Below are 20,772 nucleotides of genomic sequence, written 5' to 3'. Positions count from 1 at the left end.
GAGACTCTTCAGCCTTGTTGGGTCAGAGAATATCTGTGGAGAGCCTTTGATGACCACTCTGTATTTTGCGGGCCCCACAAATCCAAATTGGTACCCCAGTGTGCGTAGCCTTGGTCTGAGTGCAAGGAAGGCCTTCCTAGTGTCCACTGTTTCTTTGCTATAGTCTTGTGATATGTATACCTTAGTCGTCTTCCATAGGATATGATTATTCTTCCGCACAAAATCCAGAATTTGTTCAACTTGTTGGAACCTTAAGGGTTTACAGATGATTGGTCTCGGACCTCTTTGATTCGGAGTAATTCTGCCTGGAACCCTGCGGGCCCTATCAAACTCCAGTGGCTGGCGGAAGTTGAGGTTGGTAGCTTTTGCAAACCATTCTTCCAGGAAAGCGATGCAGGATCCATATGACTCCTCTGAGCCCTCTGGAATTCCAAAAATGCGTAGATTTCCCCTATGGTTACGGTCTTCCAACTCCGATAGCCTCCTCGACGTATGATCTGAAGACATTGTGAGATGTTTGAGGGACCTACAAACTTCCTTTTCAGAGTCCTCTAGTTGACTTATTCTCGACTCAGACTCAGATAGTCTAGAGTTGGTATCCCGAATATCTTGTCTTATGGCCGTGATTTCCTCTTTTGTGGACTTGGCCACTTCATGTACTTCTGCCAGTTTGTTTAAAATCATGTCCATCGTTTCATTAATGTCTTTCTTCCCTTTATTAGGCGACACTGGCGCTGGTGGATCTGCCTTGAGTCTTTTGAGATTCTTCTCTACCTTTTCACCCATGATGCCTAAGGTGACGAAATGGGATCTTTGTTATCGGGTATTGATTTCGTCAACTGGCGCTTGTCTCGCTTTTGGAATTGTGGGAGTACACGGTTGGGTGTCAGTATTCGCAGGCGATCTGCGTTGCGTTGCGTTGTATGTTGCCTTGATCAGAGACCAGTGCTGGGACCGTGAAAATGATTGGGTTTCAATTAGGCATGTAGTGTGCACTGACTACCTTTAGCATGATTTAGCTTATTTCAATCGCCCATATCCGAGCGTCAATTTCATACCATCGTCGCCAGCTGCGTCATAGTCACTTGTTATATCATGAAGCACCCCAGCCAGCCCAAGGTGTTTTGCTTGCCTCTAATATAGACTGTCCATCATTCCACTAGCGCACGGTGTACCTTCTCTGGCGCCGTATCAGCCGGCATCTCACACAAGACATCGAAGTCGTAAGAGCCCTTTTTGCTGCTTTTCTGATGCTCCCAATGCTGTTCTATCAGCTCACTACTTCTTTGTTACTTGGCTCTGTAGACCTCCAATACATAAGTCAGTGCACTCATCACTGTCATCGTTAACCATCCGTCTTTAATTGCTGATCCAGAGGGCGTTCATATGACCACGTTAGCTTAATTACAAACACATGCTCCTGACAGTGCAGCCGCCATTTTGTCCCCACGCTCTATCTGGAGAAACTAGAAAATCCTCTGTGTGTATAACTTTCAATGCTAATTAAATGCTGCTCCTAGCATGGGATCAAATATATTACTAACAGGCTTTATGACAGTGGCTGAGCAGGAGCAGGCACAAAAACGGTGTTTACAATCCGATTCTGGATGTCCGATTTACATGTACACGGTCGCCGCCGCCATTATGTGCGTCCTTACCTCTGTGATCGCGCTGGTTTCAGGGTGATTCTATGTGCTTCTGTTTTAGTACCGACAGGCTTTAATTCAGAGGCTGATTAGAAGTAGGTGCAAAAACGGCGTTTTCAATCTGGTTCCGGGCGTCTGATTACATACATCTGGCCGCCGCCGCCATTACGTGTGACCTTGACTCTGCGGACACGCTGGTTTCAGGGTGATTCTATGTGCCTCTGTCACAGTGTGCAAGCAAGAATCATGAGTGCCCTGATTCTGAGCTCTGACCTCAGAATACAAGTTCAACGCTTTTCCTCATCAGATCACTGCGGCCATTACATAGGTTTTTGCCGCCGTGAGCGCGCGGGTTACAGAGGCTCTCTCTTCTCGCTTCTATCCGCTCTCAGTGCCGGCATTATGCAAAGGGTGAAGCCGCCTGGGTGCATGTGTTCCACTTACTGTTGGCGTTTGAATCGGTGTCTCTCTTGCATCCCGCTCAGCCCAGTTGCTCCTGATACGCCCCCATTACCATACCCGTGAGGACGCTCCAGTATGGCTGGTCACTGGTCGTTGGTTTCTCGGTCTCTGGGCTATGGATTTCACTCAGAGACACAGCGAATTAAAGCCCTTGCCTTCCGATTTGATAATCCGTCGTTTAAACCCGAAAGCACTCCTATTTGCATTTCGATCATATCAGGGAATAAGTGCCAAGGTAGGCATCTGCAAGAGCACTCTGTATGCCACTACTATTATATAGGATTTGACACTAAACGTGTTCTTGGGTTATATTCCGAACCCCCCCCCCCCAAGGATATTGCAATTTTGTGATTAGCAAAGTGCCAGCAAAATACAAAAAATATTCATTTAAAAAAAGAAAAAACATTGATATTGATCCTCTTTTTGTTGGCTCTGCGCTGAGGTTGATCCGGCAGAGGTGTTAGCTTCCTTTGTCACCTGCCTGTTAACATGTTAATTACTTAAAAATGCACAGGGCCCTTCTCTTGCCCCTGGCTCTCTGCTAACCTAGCTGTCTTGCCAGGCCCCCTCCCTCCACACACCCATTGAGTCTTTTTTTTGTGTAATATATAGTGCAAAATTAACCAGCAGTTTTGGATTGCTTTACTTGACATAACATAATGTACGTTTGTGTTTTTTAGGCATGGTTGAATTTACTGATTTACCCAGAATCAAAGGCTGTTGAGTGGATGCCAGGACTCATATTTGGTTTTCCAGTCAGCAGATCTGGCCTTAACCCCCAATGTTATCCTCTACACTTCCCCCTCCTGCCCTAAGTCTCCTTCCTCTCTCCCGAAACACTCCTCCCCTAACAGCTCCCCCCCCCCCATCCTAACCTCCATTGCCCCCTACTTCATAGTCTCCTGCTGTTCACCTGTGGAATAGTGGTTGTCGGAAACCATAGAGTGGAGCTTTATCAAATTTAGAAATGCAATCTCTGGCATCAAACACCCAGCTGTTCCGAGGCGCAGTGCAACTGGACAATTGCCAGGTCACTGACTGACTTGTCGGAGTGTCCAGTAGTGAACAGACCAAGGACCGCAGAGTATTTGTGTGACAGGCATGTGAACTGCCTGCCGCCAAAATATAGCACATTTTGTAGCCTGGGATTGCTAATTTTGCAGCACAATTTGCTATCACCGGCTGCAAAATCTTGGGAGCCTGGGGTTGTCTGTAATATTCTGGCATCATAGGCATCCAACTAATTAGAAATCTGAAGTAACAGAAATAGACGAAAAAGACAGAGAAGGCATGAACTCGAATGTTTGCCTATTGTGTGTAAAATATATATTTGAATGAACACTCAATAAAATGCAGCCAATGCTTCTCCTGCATTTACCAAGGTGTCAAAGTAAACTGAAAACATGAAATGCTATTTATGAAACTGTAACTACTGTACTCACTGTTCTTTTTCTAGAACACTCTGTGATCCAAGGCACAGAAAAGTTTCCTGAAATCTGTAGAAATAAAACAATTATTAGCACCATCGTTCAACTGAGAAAAAAACTGAATCTGGTCAATGAAAATGTAACTCCTGCACATTTTTAGGACAAAGTTAATCTCCGTAATCTTTATGTACTGTACTACACTTTTTTCTCTAGAAGTTCGCTTATTCTTAATTATCAAATAAGGAAAAAGGTACCGTTAGAGCAGGCTATACAAATAGTTCAGGCATTCATCTCAGGATCACAAACAACAGTTATGTTTTGTTTACAAAACATTTGTAAGTACAGCTTTACATACTTTCAAACATGCTGGAAAGAGCTTGCCACCAATGCTTCACAAAACGTATATGATTCATTAAGTGAGAGCAAATAAAAGCATGTAAAAATTACAATGTTACTTGCCTGTAACCATCACTAAAGAGCTTGTTCTGTTTCAGATTCGTAAACTCTGCACACACCTGCCCTCTAGCTCTGGATATGTAATGCTCCAACTTGTATTTTCGAAGTCTTTGTTGGTTGTGGGTACTTTTGTGATCACATGCCTAAGCACGGAGAGATCAGAGTGACTTCCATGGCCTGATGGATCATTTACGTTTTTCTTCTACATTCAACTTTACAACTTTTTCAGTTTAAGACTTGATCCTGAGACTCGGGAGGCAGTTGCAATTTTCTGAAATACATTTTGCCTTTTGTTCATCTGACTCCTTTTGTCAATTTGCAGGTTCAGAGAACATACCCAATTCTGGTAACATAATTTTGGACAATATAAGCATGGGTTTCAGTTATGATATAGATGCACTGGTGTTTCTACCACAAGGAACTCTTTTTTATTACACAGCCCTCAATATCCTCATTATCCACCGAGCAAGGATACAGCACTGCATGCTTGTTGGCAAGGCAAATCTAACAGCCATATGGAACAGTCCAGCCTATCTGTTCATCCAAAAAGTAATCGGTCTTTGGTGCAAGAATGCATTTTAGTGCTGCATGGGCTCACAGCTGTTTAATCCCTCACCTGCAGATGATGATAAGGTTCTGAATTTCCTATTGGTAATGGCAAAACAGAATAAGCTGCTTAACTTTGGTAACAATAGTTTCTGTGGAAGCTCTTTCTACCTGCAGACACCTTACCTCATGAATACCTTTTAAGTACCAGAGAGGATCTAGAAAAGTTGAAATAGATCACAAGCACCAATAGGTGGTGCTACGGCTCCAATGCAACTCCGGTACCTACCCAGACGCGACAGCTCAGAGTCACATATGGTGCCATCCTGCTGCTTTGATTCCAGTGTTTTTTTTTGTTTTTTGTTGTTTTTTTTAAACATCCTTAGGATCAGAGGCAAAAGTGATGAAAATATCAGAAATGCAGTGCTAAAACTAATTTATAACCATAGGAAATGTGCAAGATTACTCCTTAACACAGAGGTAGCCAGATCGGAGAATAATGTGCAGGTGGAGCGAGTATCTACCACAAATAAAGTTACCGGAGATTAAGTAAAATATCCTGCTGATGGATACTTCCAGCTGACAATTCTTAGTCTCATGAATCAATACGAATGCAGTACTACTCAGGAAGTGGATCTGAGGAAATAACACACAAAGAATCTTGCCACATGGACTCAAAAAATACGCCTCCCTACAATCCGAGGGCTGAAACAATAAATCCGTTCTAGGAACACAACTGAAGGTCTCATTCTAGTTCACCCCACATGCAGGCTAGGAACACTCCTAGTGAGTTCCGAATAAACACCTATTACTCCGGCACAGTCCATCGCCAACAAAACACACGCACTTACTTTCTGGCTTTCTGAAGTAGGAGACAGCAGTGCGTTTTTTGGTAGTCCTGCCCACCTTCGTACTAGCATACCCAACAAGGATGGGCCAGCCAGGATATTGCCAAAAACAACACCCTGAAATTCTAATTCTAGAGTAAACGGTTAGTCCAGCTCCATCTTTCCTACCTTGGCAGGGCATAGACACGTTCAGTATGTGGAAAGAATAAGGCAGCATCAACATGTCGGATAAAGCTTGGGGAAAAAAGGGAGAATGTACCGACCAAACACGAAACTCTGAAAAACGACAGCCAGGCACGAAGACCAGAAATCCAGACATAAAGGAGAACAGCTATAAAGCAACTGTGACAGGGTCCGAACCATGAGCCCAAATGAAAATAAGAGCTCTGGCAAATAGCAAAGGAAGCATATGATTCTTTTGAAGCAAAGGCAAAGCACATGCAAGGACTGTATTTATGCAGAAATATATCTGTATGTGTATGTATTTGTACATCTGTGCAGTGGTGAGTCTGTTTAAGGTCGTGTGTGTGTGTGTGTGTGTAGGGTTATGTGTATGTATGTGCAGGAGTGTGCATGTCTGTGTGAAGAGTATGTCTGCAAGGTGAGTGTGCGGAGCGGATGTGTATCTCTTCATAGTATGTCAGCAGAGGGTGTGTGTCTGCGCTGGTGAGATGTGTGCAGATGGGTATATCTGTTTTTGGCAATAGCGCGCCACTTTGGTGCGGGGTGTGTCTTTCAAGAGGGTTTATGACACTGCAGAGGGTGTTTGTAAGAAGGGATGGGTTGCTTGTCAGTGCAAGGTGTCTCTGAAGGGAGGGTATGTCTGTAATATGTACATGTCTGTCTCCCCACAGGGTGTATCTACAGGGTTGGATCAAACTCTCAGGCGCTCTTCCTGACTACAGCTTTTTACGAGCTCGACCTCAAAAACAGATGACAATCATTCAGGTCCACTGCTCCTTGATCACCACTTGTTTCATTCACACAGGAAAGCAAGAAAGCATTTGCAATGCAATAGGTCTCGCATTTGTGAAAGCTAGAGCTATTGGCATTGTAAGTGATGTTTTTTACTTATATTTTTTGTTTGCAGTGGAGTGATTTATTTGGCATGTTTTTGTTGTATACATTTTAAAATAGATAAAATGTGACAAAGTGAGTTGAGCATAATTTAATTTGTTGACTGTATTATAAGAGTGCTGGCGTAGGCGCTTTGAAAGATGCAAAAGTGTCTGTGAGCGACTCAACATCATTTTTACAGAGATGTGCAAGAGAGGGCTAATAAAGTCACATGCAGCGTTTAACAAAATAATGTTTTTTGGTTCTAACAAAGCAAGCAGCTAACCAGGTGGTGCTAATGGTTGCTATTCGAGCTGATTAAGGTTAAGAGCACGTGTTATGTCTGCATTTAAATGTGAAAATATAAAAATAAGTGCTGAAGAATACAAAAAGGGCACAACTAGTTTGATGAAAAGTGTAACAGTTTCAAATGTTAAAACAGCGTATAAACCTGAATACATCTCCTAAACAAGCCATAGTTGCTGCTTATTTATCTAAAGCAACTAACAACCATTGACAAAACTAATAGTCCTAGCTTGTGGTCTGACGTTACTTGGTGTATCATATATCTGGATGCAATGACAGAAACAGCAAAATACGCGGCACACTATGCTAAACACAGATTTTTAGCTTATGTGTTTTTAAGCCACACTCTTAATTACATTGCCCACGCCCCTTTGAGAGACCCCCCCTCGTTTTTTCATCCCACTTAAAGTCCTGATTACAAGTCAGAGGGCGACTGAGAGAAACCTTTACTGCTGACAACTGTCCCACTGCACTGTCACTGCTTAATTAGAGTAAGTGGTAGCAGGTGCTCCCACCGGCATTCATTTTTGGGGACCGGCACACAAACGAGGAAGAAAAAGACAAAGTCACCAAGGAAAAAAGTAGGGATCTACAAGGGGCCATGGAGTGTCTGGCAGTAGATGAAAGATCCCTGAGGTGACTTCTATACCACGCAGCCTTGGTTATCGCCACTGCGGCTTCTGAGCTGCGCTTTGGGCACCGGCAATCATTATTTAACAAATTAAACAATGCCCACAGTAATACGCACCAATGCAATCATGTGTAATTATGTCGTGTGTAGCACATCAAAGAGGTGCTTTTCCAGCTTTTTAGAACTTGAAGCTTTGCCTTTACAATGTGGGGTCTAGAAAAATAACAGTATTCAAATTGCAGTGTAGGTCCACTCTTATCAGGGGAAAATGTAAACTACAGGTTTTAGCAAACCACAAAGCTTCGCCAAAAGAGCATTACTGTTAGATCTTGCAGTGTTTATCACAGCCATCCTGCAACTGCTTACGAGGAATGAATGCTTTCCGACTTAATAATCGTCCAGCTTATAAGGTTGCTATTTACAAAGTCTCAGCCTTTGACACACACTTGTATCCCTGGGTTTGTGACCGGCTCTGGGGTTAACAGAGGGTAGGGCGCGTACTAAGTGCTGATGCCTCCGATGCAGATTGTTACCGGCCCATACTCACCCGGTGCACAGACTATCCGACTGAAGTAGAAACTCGGAATGCCCATGGGCAGTATGTACTAAGGCAGCCATGGCGAGCGACCTCTGCTGCTGTAGATAGACCCAGAAAGTGAGTCCGGACGAAGAGAGCCAGACTGGAAGTAATCATGTTCTCTACATATCTATTGATCGAGTCTGAACGCCACTGTAGCACAGCATTCACTGCTTAACGGTAGCAGCATTGTAGGAGACATCATATCCGGGGAAAAGCAGCAGTAGCGATACAAATATAACACTCTCAAGAGAAGTGATGTACAATAGAATGTAATTCCGTACATTGTAATTCAATGCACTGGAAGGCGTTGATAAAGCAAAACGGTTTTGTTTTGCTGTGCATACATGCACACTGTGACTGACTTATATCATACCTACCTCCACGTTTGTATACAGAACACTGCACACGGACCAATAAAGTTCCATAACATGGCGTTCCTAACAAGCCCGGAAGTGGTGCACATGGCCCGCCATGGCGAAAGCGAAAGTGCCGCGTTTGCCCATATGTTTCCAATTACCGCGACCGCGATAATTGGAAACATATGGCGCTGTGCGGGTAACTGACACAAATAGGCCATGGGCGGAGCAAAGGCGGGACATGCACCCGCCTTTGCCCAATTGCGTGCTGTCTTTATTTGAAACGGTAATTGCAAACACAACAATGATGGACAGAATGTGGATCAATGTCACACATTCACCCCAGTCCAAAGATCTGGGCCCAAATCCATCGTTTTTCCACTCCACACCACCCTGGGTTAGACAATGGCGATATGCAAATCAGCGCTGACCCTGTGCCCCATGGGAACAGTCCAGTCCGAACTACAAAAGCCATGTCCTTCCCAGAACGGAAACAAGCATCCGAGGACCGGCCCGGTTTCGAGGTAACACCTCTCATCAGCCCGGCTAGCTTGATTCCAGTGGTGTGGAGTGCCTGGGACTCACGTCTGAGCATCCCCAGTACACTTAGAGCGGTAATTGCAAACACAACAATGATGGACAGAATGTGGCTCAATGTCACACATTCACCCCAGTCCAAAGATCTGGGCCCAAATCCATCGTTTTTCCACTCCACACCACCCTGGGTTAGACAATGGCGATATGCAAATCAGCGCTGACCCTGTGCCCCATGGGAACAGTCCAGTCCGAACTACAAAAGCCATGTCCTTCCCAGAACGGAAACAAGCATCCGAGGACCGGCCCTGTTTCGAGGTAACACCTCTCATCAGCCCGGCTAGCTTGATTCCAGTGGTGTGGAGTGCCTGGGACTCACGTCTGAGCATCCCCAGTACACTTAGAGCGGTAATTGCAAACACAACAATGATGGACAGAATGTGGATCAATGTCACACATTCACCCCAGTCCAAAGATCTGGGCCCAAATCCATCGTTTTTCCACTCCATACCACCCTGGGTTAGACAATGGGGCACAGGGTCAGCGCTGATTTGCATATCGCCATTGTCTAACCCAGGGTGGTGTGGAGTGGAAAAACGATGGATTTGGGCCCAGATCTTTGGACTGGGGTGAATGTGTGACATTGATCCACATTCTGTCCATCATTGTTGTGTTTGCAGTTACCGCTCTAAGTGTACTGGGGATGCTCAGACTTGAGTCCCAGGCACTCCACACCACTGGAATCAAGCTAGCCGGGCTGAAGAGAGGTGTTACCTCGAAACCGGGCCGGTCCTCGGATGCTTGTTTCCGTTCTGGGAAGGACATGGCTTTTGTAGTTCGGACTGGACTGTTCCCATGGGGCACAGGGTCAGCGCTGATTTGCATATCGCCATTGTCTAACCCAGGGTGGTGTGGAGTGGAAAAACGATGGATTTGGGCCCAGATCTTTGGACTGGGGTGAATGTGTGACATTGATCCACATTCTGTCCATCATTGTTGTGTTTGCAGTTACCGCTCTAAGTGTACTGGGGATGCTCAGACGTGAGTCCCAGGCACTCCACACCACTGGAATCAAGCTAGCCGGGCTGAAGAGAGGTGTTACCTCGAAACCGGGCCGGTCCTCGGATGCTTGTTTCCGTTCTGGGAAGGACATGGCTTTTGTAGTTCGGACTGGACTGTTCCCATGGGGCACAGGGTCAGCGCTGATTTGCATATCGCCATTGTCTAACCCAGGGTGGTGTGGAGTGGAAAAACGATGGATTTGGGCCCAGATCTTTGGACTGGGGTGAATGTGTGGCATTGATCCACATTCTGTCCATCATTGTTGTGTTTGCAGTTACCGCTCTAAGTGTACTGGGGATGCTCAGACGTGAGTCCCAGGCACTCCACACCACTGGAATCAAGCTAGCCGGGCTGAAGAGAGGTGTTACCTCGAAACCGGGCCGGTCCTCGGATGCTTGTTTCCGTTCTGGGAAGGACATGGCTTTTGTAGTTCGGACTGGACTGTTCCCATGGGGCACAGGGTCAGCGCTGATTTGCATATCGCCATTGTCTAACCCAGGGTGGTGTGGAGTGGAAAAACGATGGATTTGGGCCCAGATCTTTGGACTGGGGTGAATGTGTGACATTGATCCACATTCTGTCCATCATTGTTGAGTTTGCAGTTACCGCTCTAAGTGTACTGGGGATGCTCAGACGTGAGTCCCAGGCACTCCACACCACTGGAATCAAGCTAGCCGGGCTGAAGAGAGGTGTTACCTCGAAACCGGGCCGGTCCTCGGATGCTTGTTTCTGTTCTGGGAAGGACATGGCTTTTGTAGTTCGGACTGGACTGTTCCCATGGGGCACAGGGTCAGCGCTGATTTGCATATCGCCATTGTCTAACCCAGGGTGGTGTGGAGTGGAAAAACGATGGATTTGGGCCCAGATCTTTGGACTGGGGTGAATGTGTGACATTGATCCACATTCTGTCCATCATTGTTGTGTTTGCAGTTACCGCTCTAAGTGTACTGGGGATGCTCAGACGTGAGTCCCAGGCACTCCACACCACTGGAATCAAGCTAGCCGGGCTGAAGAGAGGTGTTACCTCGAAACCGGGCCGGTCCTCGGATGCTTGTTTCCGTTCTGGGAAGGACATGGCTTTTGTAGTTCGGACTGGACTGTTCCCATGGGGCACAGGGTCAGCGCTGATTTGCATATCGCCATTGTCTAACCCAGGGTGGTGTGGAGTGGAAAAACAATGGATTTGGGCCCAGATCTTTGGACTGGGGTGAATGTGTGGCATTGATCCACATTCTGTCCATCATTGTTGTGTTTGCAGTTACCGCTCTAAGTGTACTGGGGATGCTCAGACGTGAGTCCCAGGCACTCCACACCACTGGAATCAAGCTAGCCGGGCTGAAGAGAGGTGTTACCTCGAAACCGGGCCGGTCCTCGGATGCTTGTTTCCGTTCTGGGAAGGACATGGCTTTTGTAGTTCGGACTGGACTGTTCCCATGGGGCACAGGGTCAGCGCTGATTTGCATATCGCCATTGTCTAACCCAGGGTGGTGTGGAGTGGAAAAACGATGGATTTGGGCCCAGATCTTTGGACTGGGGTGAATGTGTGACATTGATCCACATTCTGTCCATCATTGTTGTGTTTGCAGTTACCGCTCTAAGTGTAATGGGGATGCTCAGACGTGAGTCCCAGGCACTCCACACCACTGGAATCAAGCTAGCCAGGCTGAAGAGAGGTGTTACCTCGAAACCGGGCCGGTCCTCGGATGCTTGTTTCTGTTCTGGGAAGGACATGGCTTTTGTAGTTCGGACTGGACTGTTCCCATGGGGCACAGGGTCAGCGCTGATTTGCATATCGCCATTGTCTAACCCAGGGTGGTGTGGAGTGGAAAAACGATGGATTTGGGCCAAGATCTTTGGACTGGGGTGAATGTGTGACATTGATCCACATTCTGTCCATCATTGTTGTGTTTGCAGTTACCGCTCTAAGTGTACTGGGGATGCTCAGACGTGAGTCCCAGGCACTCCACACCACTGGAATCAAGCTAGCCGGGCTGAAGAGAGGTGTTACCTCGAAACCGGGCCGGTCCTCGGATGCTTGTTTCCGTTCTGGGAAGGACATGGCTTTTGTAGTTCGGACTGGACTGTTCCCATGGGGCACAGGGTCAGCGCTGATTTGCATATCGCCATTGTCTAACCCAGGGTGGTGTGGAGTGGAAAAACGATGGATTTGGGCCCAGATCTTTGGACTGGGGTGAATGTGTGACATTGATCCACATTCTGTCCATCATTGTTGTGTTTGCAGTTACTGCTCTAAGTGTACTGGGGATGCTCAGACGTGAGTCCCAGGCACTCCACACCACTGGAATCAAGCTAGCCGGGCTGAAGAGAGGTGTTACCTCGAAACCGGGCCGGTCCTCGGATGCTTGTTTCCGTTCTGGGAAGGACATGGCTTTTGTAGTTCGGACTGGACTGTTCCCATGGGGCACAGGGTCAGCGCTGATTTGCATATCGCCATTGTCTAACCCAGGGTGGTGTGGAGTGGAAAAACGATGGATTTGGGCCCAGATCTTTGGACTGGGGTGAATGTGTGACATTGATCCACATTCTGTCCATCATTGTTGTGTTTGCAGTTACCGCTCTAAGTGTACTGGGGATGCTCAGACGTGAGTCCCAGGCACTCCACACCACTGGAATCAAGCTAGCCGGGCTGAAGAGAGGTGTTACCTTGAAACCGGGCCGGTCCTCGGATGCTTGTTTCCGTTCTGGGAAGGACATGGCTTTTGTAGTTCGGACTGGACTGTTCCCATGGGGCACAGGGTCAGCGCTGATTTGCATATCGCCATTGTCTAACCCAGGGTGGTGTGGAGTGGAAAAACGATGGATTTGGGCCCAGATCTTTGGACTGGGGTGAATGTGTGACATTGATCCACATTCTGTCCATCATTGTTGTGTTTGCAGTTACCGCTCTAAGTGTACTGGGGATGCTCAGACGTGAGTCCCAGGCACTCCACACCACTGGAATCAAGCTAGCCGGGCTGAAGAGAGGTGTTACCTCGAAACCGGGCCGGTCCTCGGATGCTTGTTTCCGTTCTGGGAAGGACATGGCTTTTGTAGTTCGAACTGGACTGTTCCCATGGGGCACAGGGTCAGCGCTGATTTGCATATCGCCATTGTCTAACCCAGGGTGGTGTGGAGTGGAAAAACGATGGATTTGGGCCCAGATATTTGGACTGGGGTGAATGTGTGACATTGATCCACATTCTGTCCATCATTGTTGTGTTTGTCTTTATTTGAAAGACGCACGCAAAGCCCATTAGCATGTAAGAAAGAAAAAAGCACACGCACAAGCGTGTAGTGAGCCTGGGCAGCCTTCTGAAGCCCCTTACTAAAAGGCGAGCAAGCAGCGCATGCGCGCTGCTCTAGGCTCGACCTAAAAGGAGGGCAAATGGAAAGTAGATACAAATTTGGGGAATGGGGCAAACTAAGAAGCGTACAGGCAATAATAAAAACAAGTATAGCAAAGCTAATAGGTCTGGTTTTAAAGGAATCTTGTATGGTAATGTGAAGCATTTGTAGTAGATAGCATGGGAACTAATCTGTATTTGTGTGGAAGGAAACAACAGTGGAATAATATTGGTATAGGTCAGTTGTTCCCAACCTGTGGTCCGGGAACCCTAAGGGTCTGCAAAGCCTTCTCAGGGGTTCGCGACTCCTTAGAAAATAAAATAATATTAACAGTTTATTAAGTGTTTATAAATAAAGAAGCTCAATGTACAATAGAAAATCTGTAAAACATACTGTTAATATGAAGAAACTGCATGCTAAAAAATAAATTAGTATCCTCAGGTTGATTCGTGGGAGCAGTGAAAGTGAATCAAACAGAATATAGTATGGACAATGAGTGGCCCCAACTGAATTTAGAAAAGCTCCAACCTTTCTATTATTTTATTTATTTATTTATATGTATTTGTGAATTAAATGAAATGTGTACTTGTTACATGAATGTTTTTTTCTGCATTTTTTGAGAACTGATTTGCAGTTCAAATCATCAACAATGCTTAAACCAGGGTCCCCAGCTTCCATTAATGACTAGGTGGGGGGGAAGGAGGAGCGGGGTCCCCTGATTCCAATAATGATTCAGTGGGAGTTCCCGGGTTCCAGTAATGATTAAGTGGGAGGTCCCCAGAAGTAAAAGGTTAAGAACCAAGGATGCAGATTCAATGGTCAGGTGACAGTTGCACTGTCAAGCTAGAAGGAAAAATCAATTTAGGGTTAATGACTGCCTCCATCAAAAGGGTGACAGACAAAACCCCACCAACTTTTGGCTGAAAGCCCTACTGAACATTGAGGCCAAGAACTACGCAGCTGCACTCTTAAAAAATCTAGAGACCGGGGCAACAATAAATGCAATAATTCCTTTCTGCCAAACTGGCTTCAGACCCCACTCCTCCACGCTAGATAACATAATTAATCTATCTTATCTTCCCCACCAGGCAAAAAGCAAGAAGACAACAGCTCGCTATGCATGCTTTGTCGATTATTCATTTGCATTCGATCTGGTGGACAGAGGTATTTTATGGAGAAAACTCCAGGTGTGGGGTATTCCTAGTGGTCTTAATGTCATCATATCATTATACACATCAACCTGGGTGAGGGTCAAATTGTCAGATACAGCGTTAACCACGTAGATCGACACCCATTAAAGGCTAAAGCAAGGGTGGGTCCTTGCTCCAATGTTGTTCAATTTATATACGGCAAACATGTCCCGGGAACACAAGGTTAACTTAATCCCTCCAAAAATAGGCAATACTAAGATCACAATATTGCAATACGCAGATAACATTGTACTGCTTGACAACTCAAAAATAGAACTCCAGAGAGCATTAAATTCTCTTCATTTATATAGTAGAGCAATCAAGATGATAGCAAACAAATCCAAAACAAAGGTGCTATCAATCGGACAGACGCTAAAACAAACAAGCAATAACTGGTCTCTGGGCCCTTTAAAAATCTCAGGAGCTAAATTTTATAACTATCTGGACACATGGTTTTCTGCATACGGCGCACCTTCAACACACAAGTGCTGTTGGACTTGGGCCTTTTTGGCAGGTTCACCCCTAAACTTTTTGCCTTAAGCCTCTGACATAGTGGTAGTGATATTAGGCCTGTACGCACTTTATAGCACTGTGGCCCAGTGTAAAGTGCGTGCGCACTCTGAGTGCGTGTGGTGAGATGGGCCTGCCTTCCCATATGAATTTATGGGGGATATGTGTGCCCATGGTAATTCCCGATATGAGGGGAGTGCAGGGTCAAGTTTAGTATGTGCGGACTCATGTGAATAAATGCTGCACAATAGTGTGCGCAGATTAATTGTGGTTATTTTAGAAATGCCACTTTTAGAAGTTGGCATTTCTGTGTGCTGTAAGATGTGAATTACCTTCCTGGCTTGTGATTGACAAGGGCTGGCTGGTGTGGTTGGCTCCAGGAGCCAGGATGAGTCTGCCCAGTGGTGAATAGGGAGATCTGCATGTAGATGGGAGGGAGGAGTTGCACCTGGGACCTGAATAGGGCTATGCCTTCCCTCCACAAAGCTGGCTCCACCTCCTGTGGTGAGTCTGATGTCCCTGGCCTGTCTTGTGAAAGGGAGAGAGAAGCTGAGCAAAACAAAGTGATCAGAAGCTCCCCTGAACCAGTTGTATCTGGTACTCCCCTTCACCTATAGTTGAGAACAAAGGAAAATGGTGTATAAAAGGAGATGTGACCCCATGAAGAGGTTCTTGTTCTTGGACTCCAATCTGCCAGGGGCGTGCTGCTGCTGGGGCCAGGGGAGGGCTAGCCTACCTGGGCCTGGCCCTGCCCCTGGATACCTTAAAGACTATTAATTGCTTTGGGACCCTTCTGCCTTGCCTGGGATTACTGGGAGCACTATCTGTGGATTTTCCCCCAGGAGAGGGAGAGCCTGGGGGCTGCGCAGCGCTGCGCTGCAGCTCCTTTAAGAGGAAAGCCCCAGCATAGGGATTCCCCCGAAATTACCGGCCTTACGGGTGCCACCCCGCTTATTTTTTTATATTTAACTACGGGTGCCCACCCTGGGTGAGTGCCGCTCATTTGTTTATTTAATGCGCGGGTGCCCACCCCGCGACTTCACTCATCTTAAAATTACGGGTGCCCACCCCGCTTATTGTGCTATTTCTCAAGCGGGTGCCCACCCCGCTGTTGATTTTTATTTTCGAGGGAGCCTACCCCTCTTGCCACCGAAGGTAGAATCACCACCATGGCCCATGTGGCCACACCGGAAGTCAGGCGCTCCTCGACCGGGACGTGGGCGGGGCCTGAGATCCGACCAGAAGGCCGCCAAAGTGATGTCTCATATGCAGGGGTCCCGTGTGGTTGAGGGAAGCCCTGCGCTGTGAGGAGAAGCCGTGCCACGCCTCGCTGGTCTCCCGGGTGGAGAGACCGGAGATCCCGCCACACTCTAGAGGAGCCCCCACCCAAAGAGAACAGTCCGGTGAGTGGAGAAGGGCTGGGGGGCTCCGTGCAGACCATTGATGGTTCTGGATCAAGGCACAGTGGTATGTTCAGAGTCAGAGCGGCCCCGTCTGTCAGCGGGCCGCTCCCACGTGGGCATTGTGATTCTAAGAGCCAGATGGCTTCAACGATTGGCGCCAGTATTTTAGAGCCTACATGGCTCCAACGGGTGCATATTTGTTTTCAGAGCCCCAGGGGCTCCAACGTCGCATTAGTTAATTACAGAGCCCGTGTGGCTCCAATACTTGGCCTTAGTTACTTTTAAAGCGTCAGTGCGTTACACGTTTTGGGGGCAAGTTCTTTTTCTTGATTATGGCCTAATTATTTCAGGAACCAGTGTGCTCCATGGGACATGTTTATTTTCAGAGTCAGATGGCTCCAACATTGGGCACATTTGTCTGAAGGTCCATTGAGGGACCATGCCGCATTTTTACTTTCACAGCTGCCCAGCAAGTAGTGGGCAGCTGCACCGTTTAGGACTTTTCTTTGAGGGGACATGCTGAATGCAGGAGTGAGACACATTCCTTCGCCCCCATCTTTCTCTTCACAGCTGCGCAGCACTTAGTGCCAGCTGCTACGTTTAGTCCTGCGCAGATTGCACACCCTTGACTTTCGCTGTACAGGCAGCGCGCCCTGACTTTAGATAGAGGGCATTTGAGTCCCTTAGAGATGGCCAGTTGGCCCAGGAGACTACAAGATGTGTAGGGCGCCAGGCCCTAGTGTGATTGATAGAGGTGCTAGCAAATGTAATTTATATGCTATGTTTTATGCACCCTGATTTATGCTTCTAGATGTGTTTATGATTATGAAGTTTTTCATACTGTGTTATGTTTTATTTTTATCTTCTATTGTGGTCTAGGTGTGATTTATTCCCTACTGCAGCTTATGTTAGTAAGGTTGTTACCTAATGCGAGTTATGTTTAGTAGATTATGGTCTACTATGTTTAGGCTTATGAGGTTGGCGCAGAATAGCTTTCTTGCCTTATGTGATACTGTGCATGATATGATATATGTTACAGGTTGACGCTGAGTATAGTGTCTGCCAGTAGTTACTGGTTGTGTTCTAAGTTCATAAAATATTCTCACTTTTACTATTTTTAGCAAGTGATGATTCTGACAGTGGCCCACCTGGCCCTGTCATGTGTAAATAATCCCCGGTAAATATTGCCCAGTTCCAGTTGGCACAGTGAAAATTGTGTGATTACCATCTAATGTGTTTTATTATAATACAAAGGCTATTTATATATATAACCTTGTGTAGAGTTCCTTTTGTGGTGTGCCTAGTATGTTGTTACTGTGTGTGTTGTGCAAATGCTTTAAATATCGCCACCGGGATAAGCCTAACTGCTCGTGCCAAGCTACCAAGGGGGTGAGCAGGGGTTATCTTTGGCGTGTAACTCCCTTTCCCTGACTAGAGTGGTGGTCTCTGCCTGGCTTTGGCGCAAGCCTTAGCCAACCAGAGATTCCCATTTCTAACAAGCGCCACTTAAAGGATAAGGCAGCATTAATAACCACCAGACTTTGCCAGTTACACACAGCCCTTGAAAGCCCCTCCTCAGTCCCAATCAGAAAAGTGCTCAGGGCCGTACTACCTTCTGCAATTACATACGGCAGGGAGGCCTTTCCGGGTCAACTCATCAAAACCATCGACAAATTACACCTAAAAATGTACAAAAGAGTGTTTAAATTGCCCCATTACATCAGGGGACCCCTGGTGAGACTTGAATTTGGCCTGGAGGGCATTGCATGGTCTAGCATGGGGGTCTTTTTAAAATACTTTTTAGATGCACAACGGCGTTGCCAGGCACCTTGAAATGTATTTTGCAAGACATATTCAAATACAAAAACAACTCGTGGTCCATCTATTTAACGACGGTAGCAGCAACTCTACAAATCGATCTGACTGTTTTAAACACCTTCTCAATTACGTACACTGCAGTAGAAAGTATAATGAAAAAACTAATTAAATTACTCTTGAAGACCACAGACTTGCAAAACGTTAAGTCCACACCGTCATTAAGGGCCCTGGCAGCATCAAACAACAAGCCAAGAGGGACTTCCGGCGCAACCTTACCTGAAATGTTCAATAGGCAAAGTTTGCCTGATCCAGATCTTGGCAGCAAGAATGCTGGCACTACACCTCAAAGACTTTAACCCCAACTGGTCTCTGCTTTCTAAAATAGTCAAGTGTAGACTTTGCGGTTACAAATCGGTAAGTTTTCTGCACCGACGTTGCTCGACTTCTGGCGATCCTTATTAAAGCCATTATTTTTAAGTCACGATATAAGAACCTGTAATCATGCAATGAACTGGATTGTAAGCACTATGGTTCCCTTCAAATTGGCAAGGATACGCAAATTCTGTAGCCCCTTAGCTGCTTCTGACGGCCGACGGCTGTCGTGCGCACTACCTCCGTAGTGCTGCGCACGTCCGTTAGCCATCGTGTCCCCACCCACTGTGTAAACCGCCACACCGCGGCGGAATTGCCGCTGCGGTTAAGCGGCTAAAGCTGTGCAGGACCTTCTTAAAATTTCACAACAAAGTACTGAGATGATTGTGAATCAATAACTCTAAGTTTCTGCACCACGGGCTTTAGGCATTGTAGAACTGGTTCACTTTGTAATTGAGTATTAACAACTGTTAAGCATTTTCTCCATTCTTGTGGAGGATTTCAAGTTATTTTTATCTTTCTTATAAAAATGTTTTTAAATGGTTCAAGTATAACATATTGCAAACAGTTCATTTATTTTAATGCCGCTAGTGCACCCTGAGTTTTATTTTTTGGGCACAATGTGTCAGTTATCTTATAGGGTCTTGCAAGGAACTATTACTCTTTTTTTTCTCCTTCATGAATACTATGTTTTAAGTAATCTAAACAATAAACGTTGATTGACTAAATGACTGTCTCCATCCATCTGTGCTGCTCCCAAATAAAAACACCATAAATTAACTAGCTATCTAAGACACTTTAATAGATGTATGATGTCCTTAGTGTGCCCCTGAAAGTTCAAGCTCAGCCAGCTGGATAAAAAACAAAATGATCACAGCTGCACAGTTAATAAGCACAGCTTTGTGGAAGCACACAACTTCTGCCCAATCAAAACATGTACTCCTGACTCCCAATATGTGGGTGGAGCCAAAGCCTCTTTCTAGTGATGTTTTCATAACTGTCTGGCGAGAGCTGTGGTGTCAAGCTGGACCATAAAAGTGAGGTAGAAGAATAGAGAAAATAACAAGTTATCAGATAAATACAGAGTAAGGAAGGGCAAAGAAATGAAGGATGAGTCTCCAGACCCTGGTGTGAGTTCCCCAGAAAGAGCCATGGCGAACCACTGTGTGCCTAGAGGGGCAGAGAAGGAAATAATGAAAATATTCAAAAGGTGTATAAACAACCTTTATGTTATATTGTAGGTTCACATTTAGATGCCATGGAGTACATGCCTATATAGAGTCATGTGTAATGCAGGTCACTGATTTGAATCTTGGTGGGATTGTTCACTGGGTTAATGACCAACTGACCAACAATTTTACCCTTCAAATCACAGATTCTAATCACAATCAGAACACAACAGATAAATGCAAATGCTGCAGACATCTGCTTAGGAGTTACTGCACGAGCTGCAGACAATGTAATGTATATGCCACTTTTCTAATCAAATTCCCCGAAGTGGGATAGGTGTGCCCACACGTAGGTCCCTTGCTCACTGTGCCACTGGAATCAAGCTAGCCTGGCTGATAAAGGGCAACACCCAGAAACCGGTCCCAGGATGCTTGTTTCCGGTCCAGGGAGGTAGTGGCTTGGCAGTTCGGTCTGGACTGTTCCCATGAGGCACAGGGTCAAGACTGATTTGAATATGGCTGGTTCTAACATTGGGTGGCATGGTGAGCAAAAGAACGATAGATTTAACCCAGAAAGCTTGACTAGGGTGAATGTATGATTGATTCAGCATTCCGTCCATCATTTGTTTGCGTAGCACTTTTCTCATTAAGGCACTAGATAAATAGGTTAATCCATCTACTATAATAGTCCGTATGTAATCTGTCTTTTAAAGGTCCCAATCCTGATCACTCCTGGTAGTGGACGTACACTTTGAGCTCTACCTCATCAGAATAATTCACTTGAAAACGGCTCCCAGAATACACCGGTATCGCAAGGAAGGCATCCATATCATAATTAAAACAACCTCAAACTCTCTTAGCTTATGTTTACATTAAGAAAGGTACGCTTTATTTTAGCGTCATGTGCCTGTGCCTTACTATCAAACTGATTCAGGGATTAGCCAAGTGGCGCTAGTGAATTACATGCCAGAACAAGCAGATTTCAGTAGCATTTTATCACACGGACAAGAAGATATTTTTATAAATTCGACAGACCCTGTCCTGTAAATGCAAGA

At 46.0% G+C, this 20,772-nt stretch overlaps 1 protein-coding gene across 6 annotated transcripts in view; it reads right to left on the bottom strand.

The window, feature by feature from the left end:
• Nucleotides 1-20,772, bottom strand: part of HDX (highly divergent homeobox) — a 345,086-nt gene that overhangs the window by 201,636 nt on the left and 122,678 nt on the right. For all 6 annotated transcript variants that reach the window (XM_078688482.1, XM_078688487.1, XM_078688486.1 and 3 more), the window contains one exon: nucleotides 3,551-3,604. In XM_078688482.1, the coding sequence (XP_078544608.1) occupies nucleotides 3,551-3,604 (54 nt within the window). The remainder of the gene's footprint in view (nucleotides 1-3,550; nucleotides 3,605-20,772) is intronic.

This window comes from Lissotriton helveticus, chromosome 4_1 (assembly GCF_964261635.1).
Source record: "Lissotriton helveticus chromosome 4_1, aLisHel1.1, whole genome shotgun sequence".
Lineage (NCBI taxonomy): Eukaryota > Metazoa > Chordata > Amphibia > Caudata > Salamandridae > Lissotriton > Lissotriton helveticus.
The sequence above is the reverse complement of the archived record's forward strand: the minus strand, read 5'-3'. Positions and strand labels throughout refer to the sequence as shown.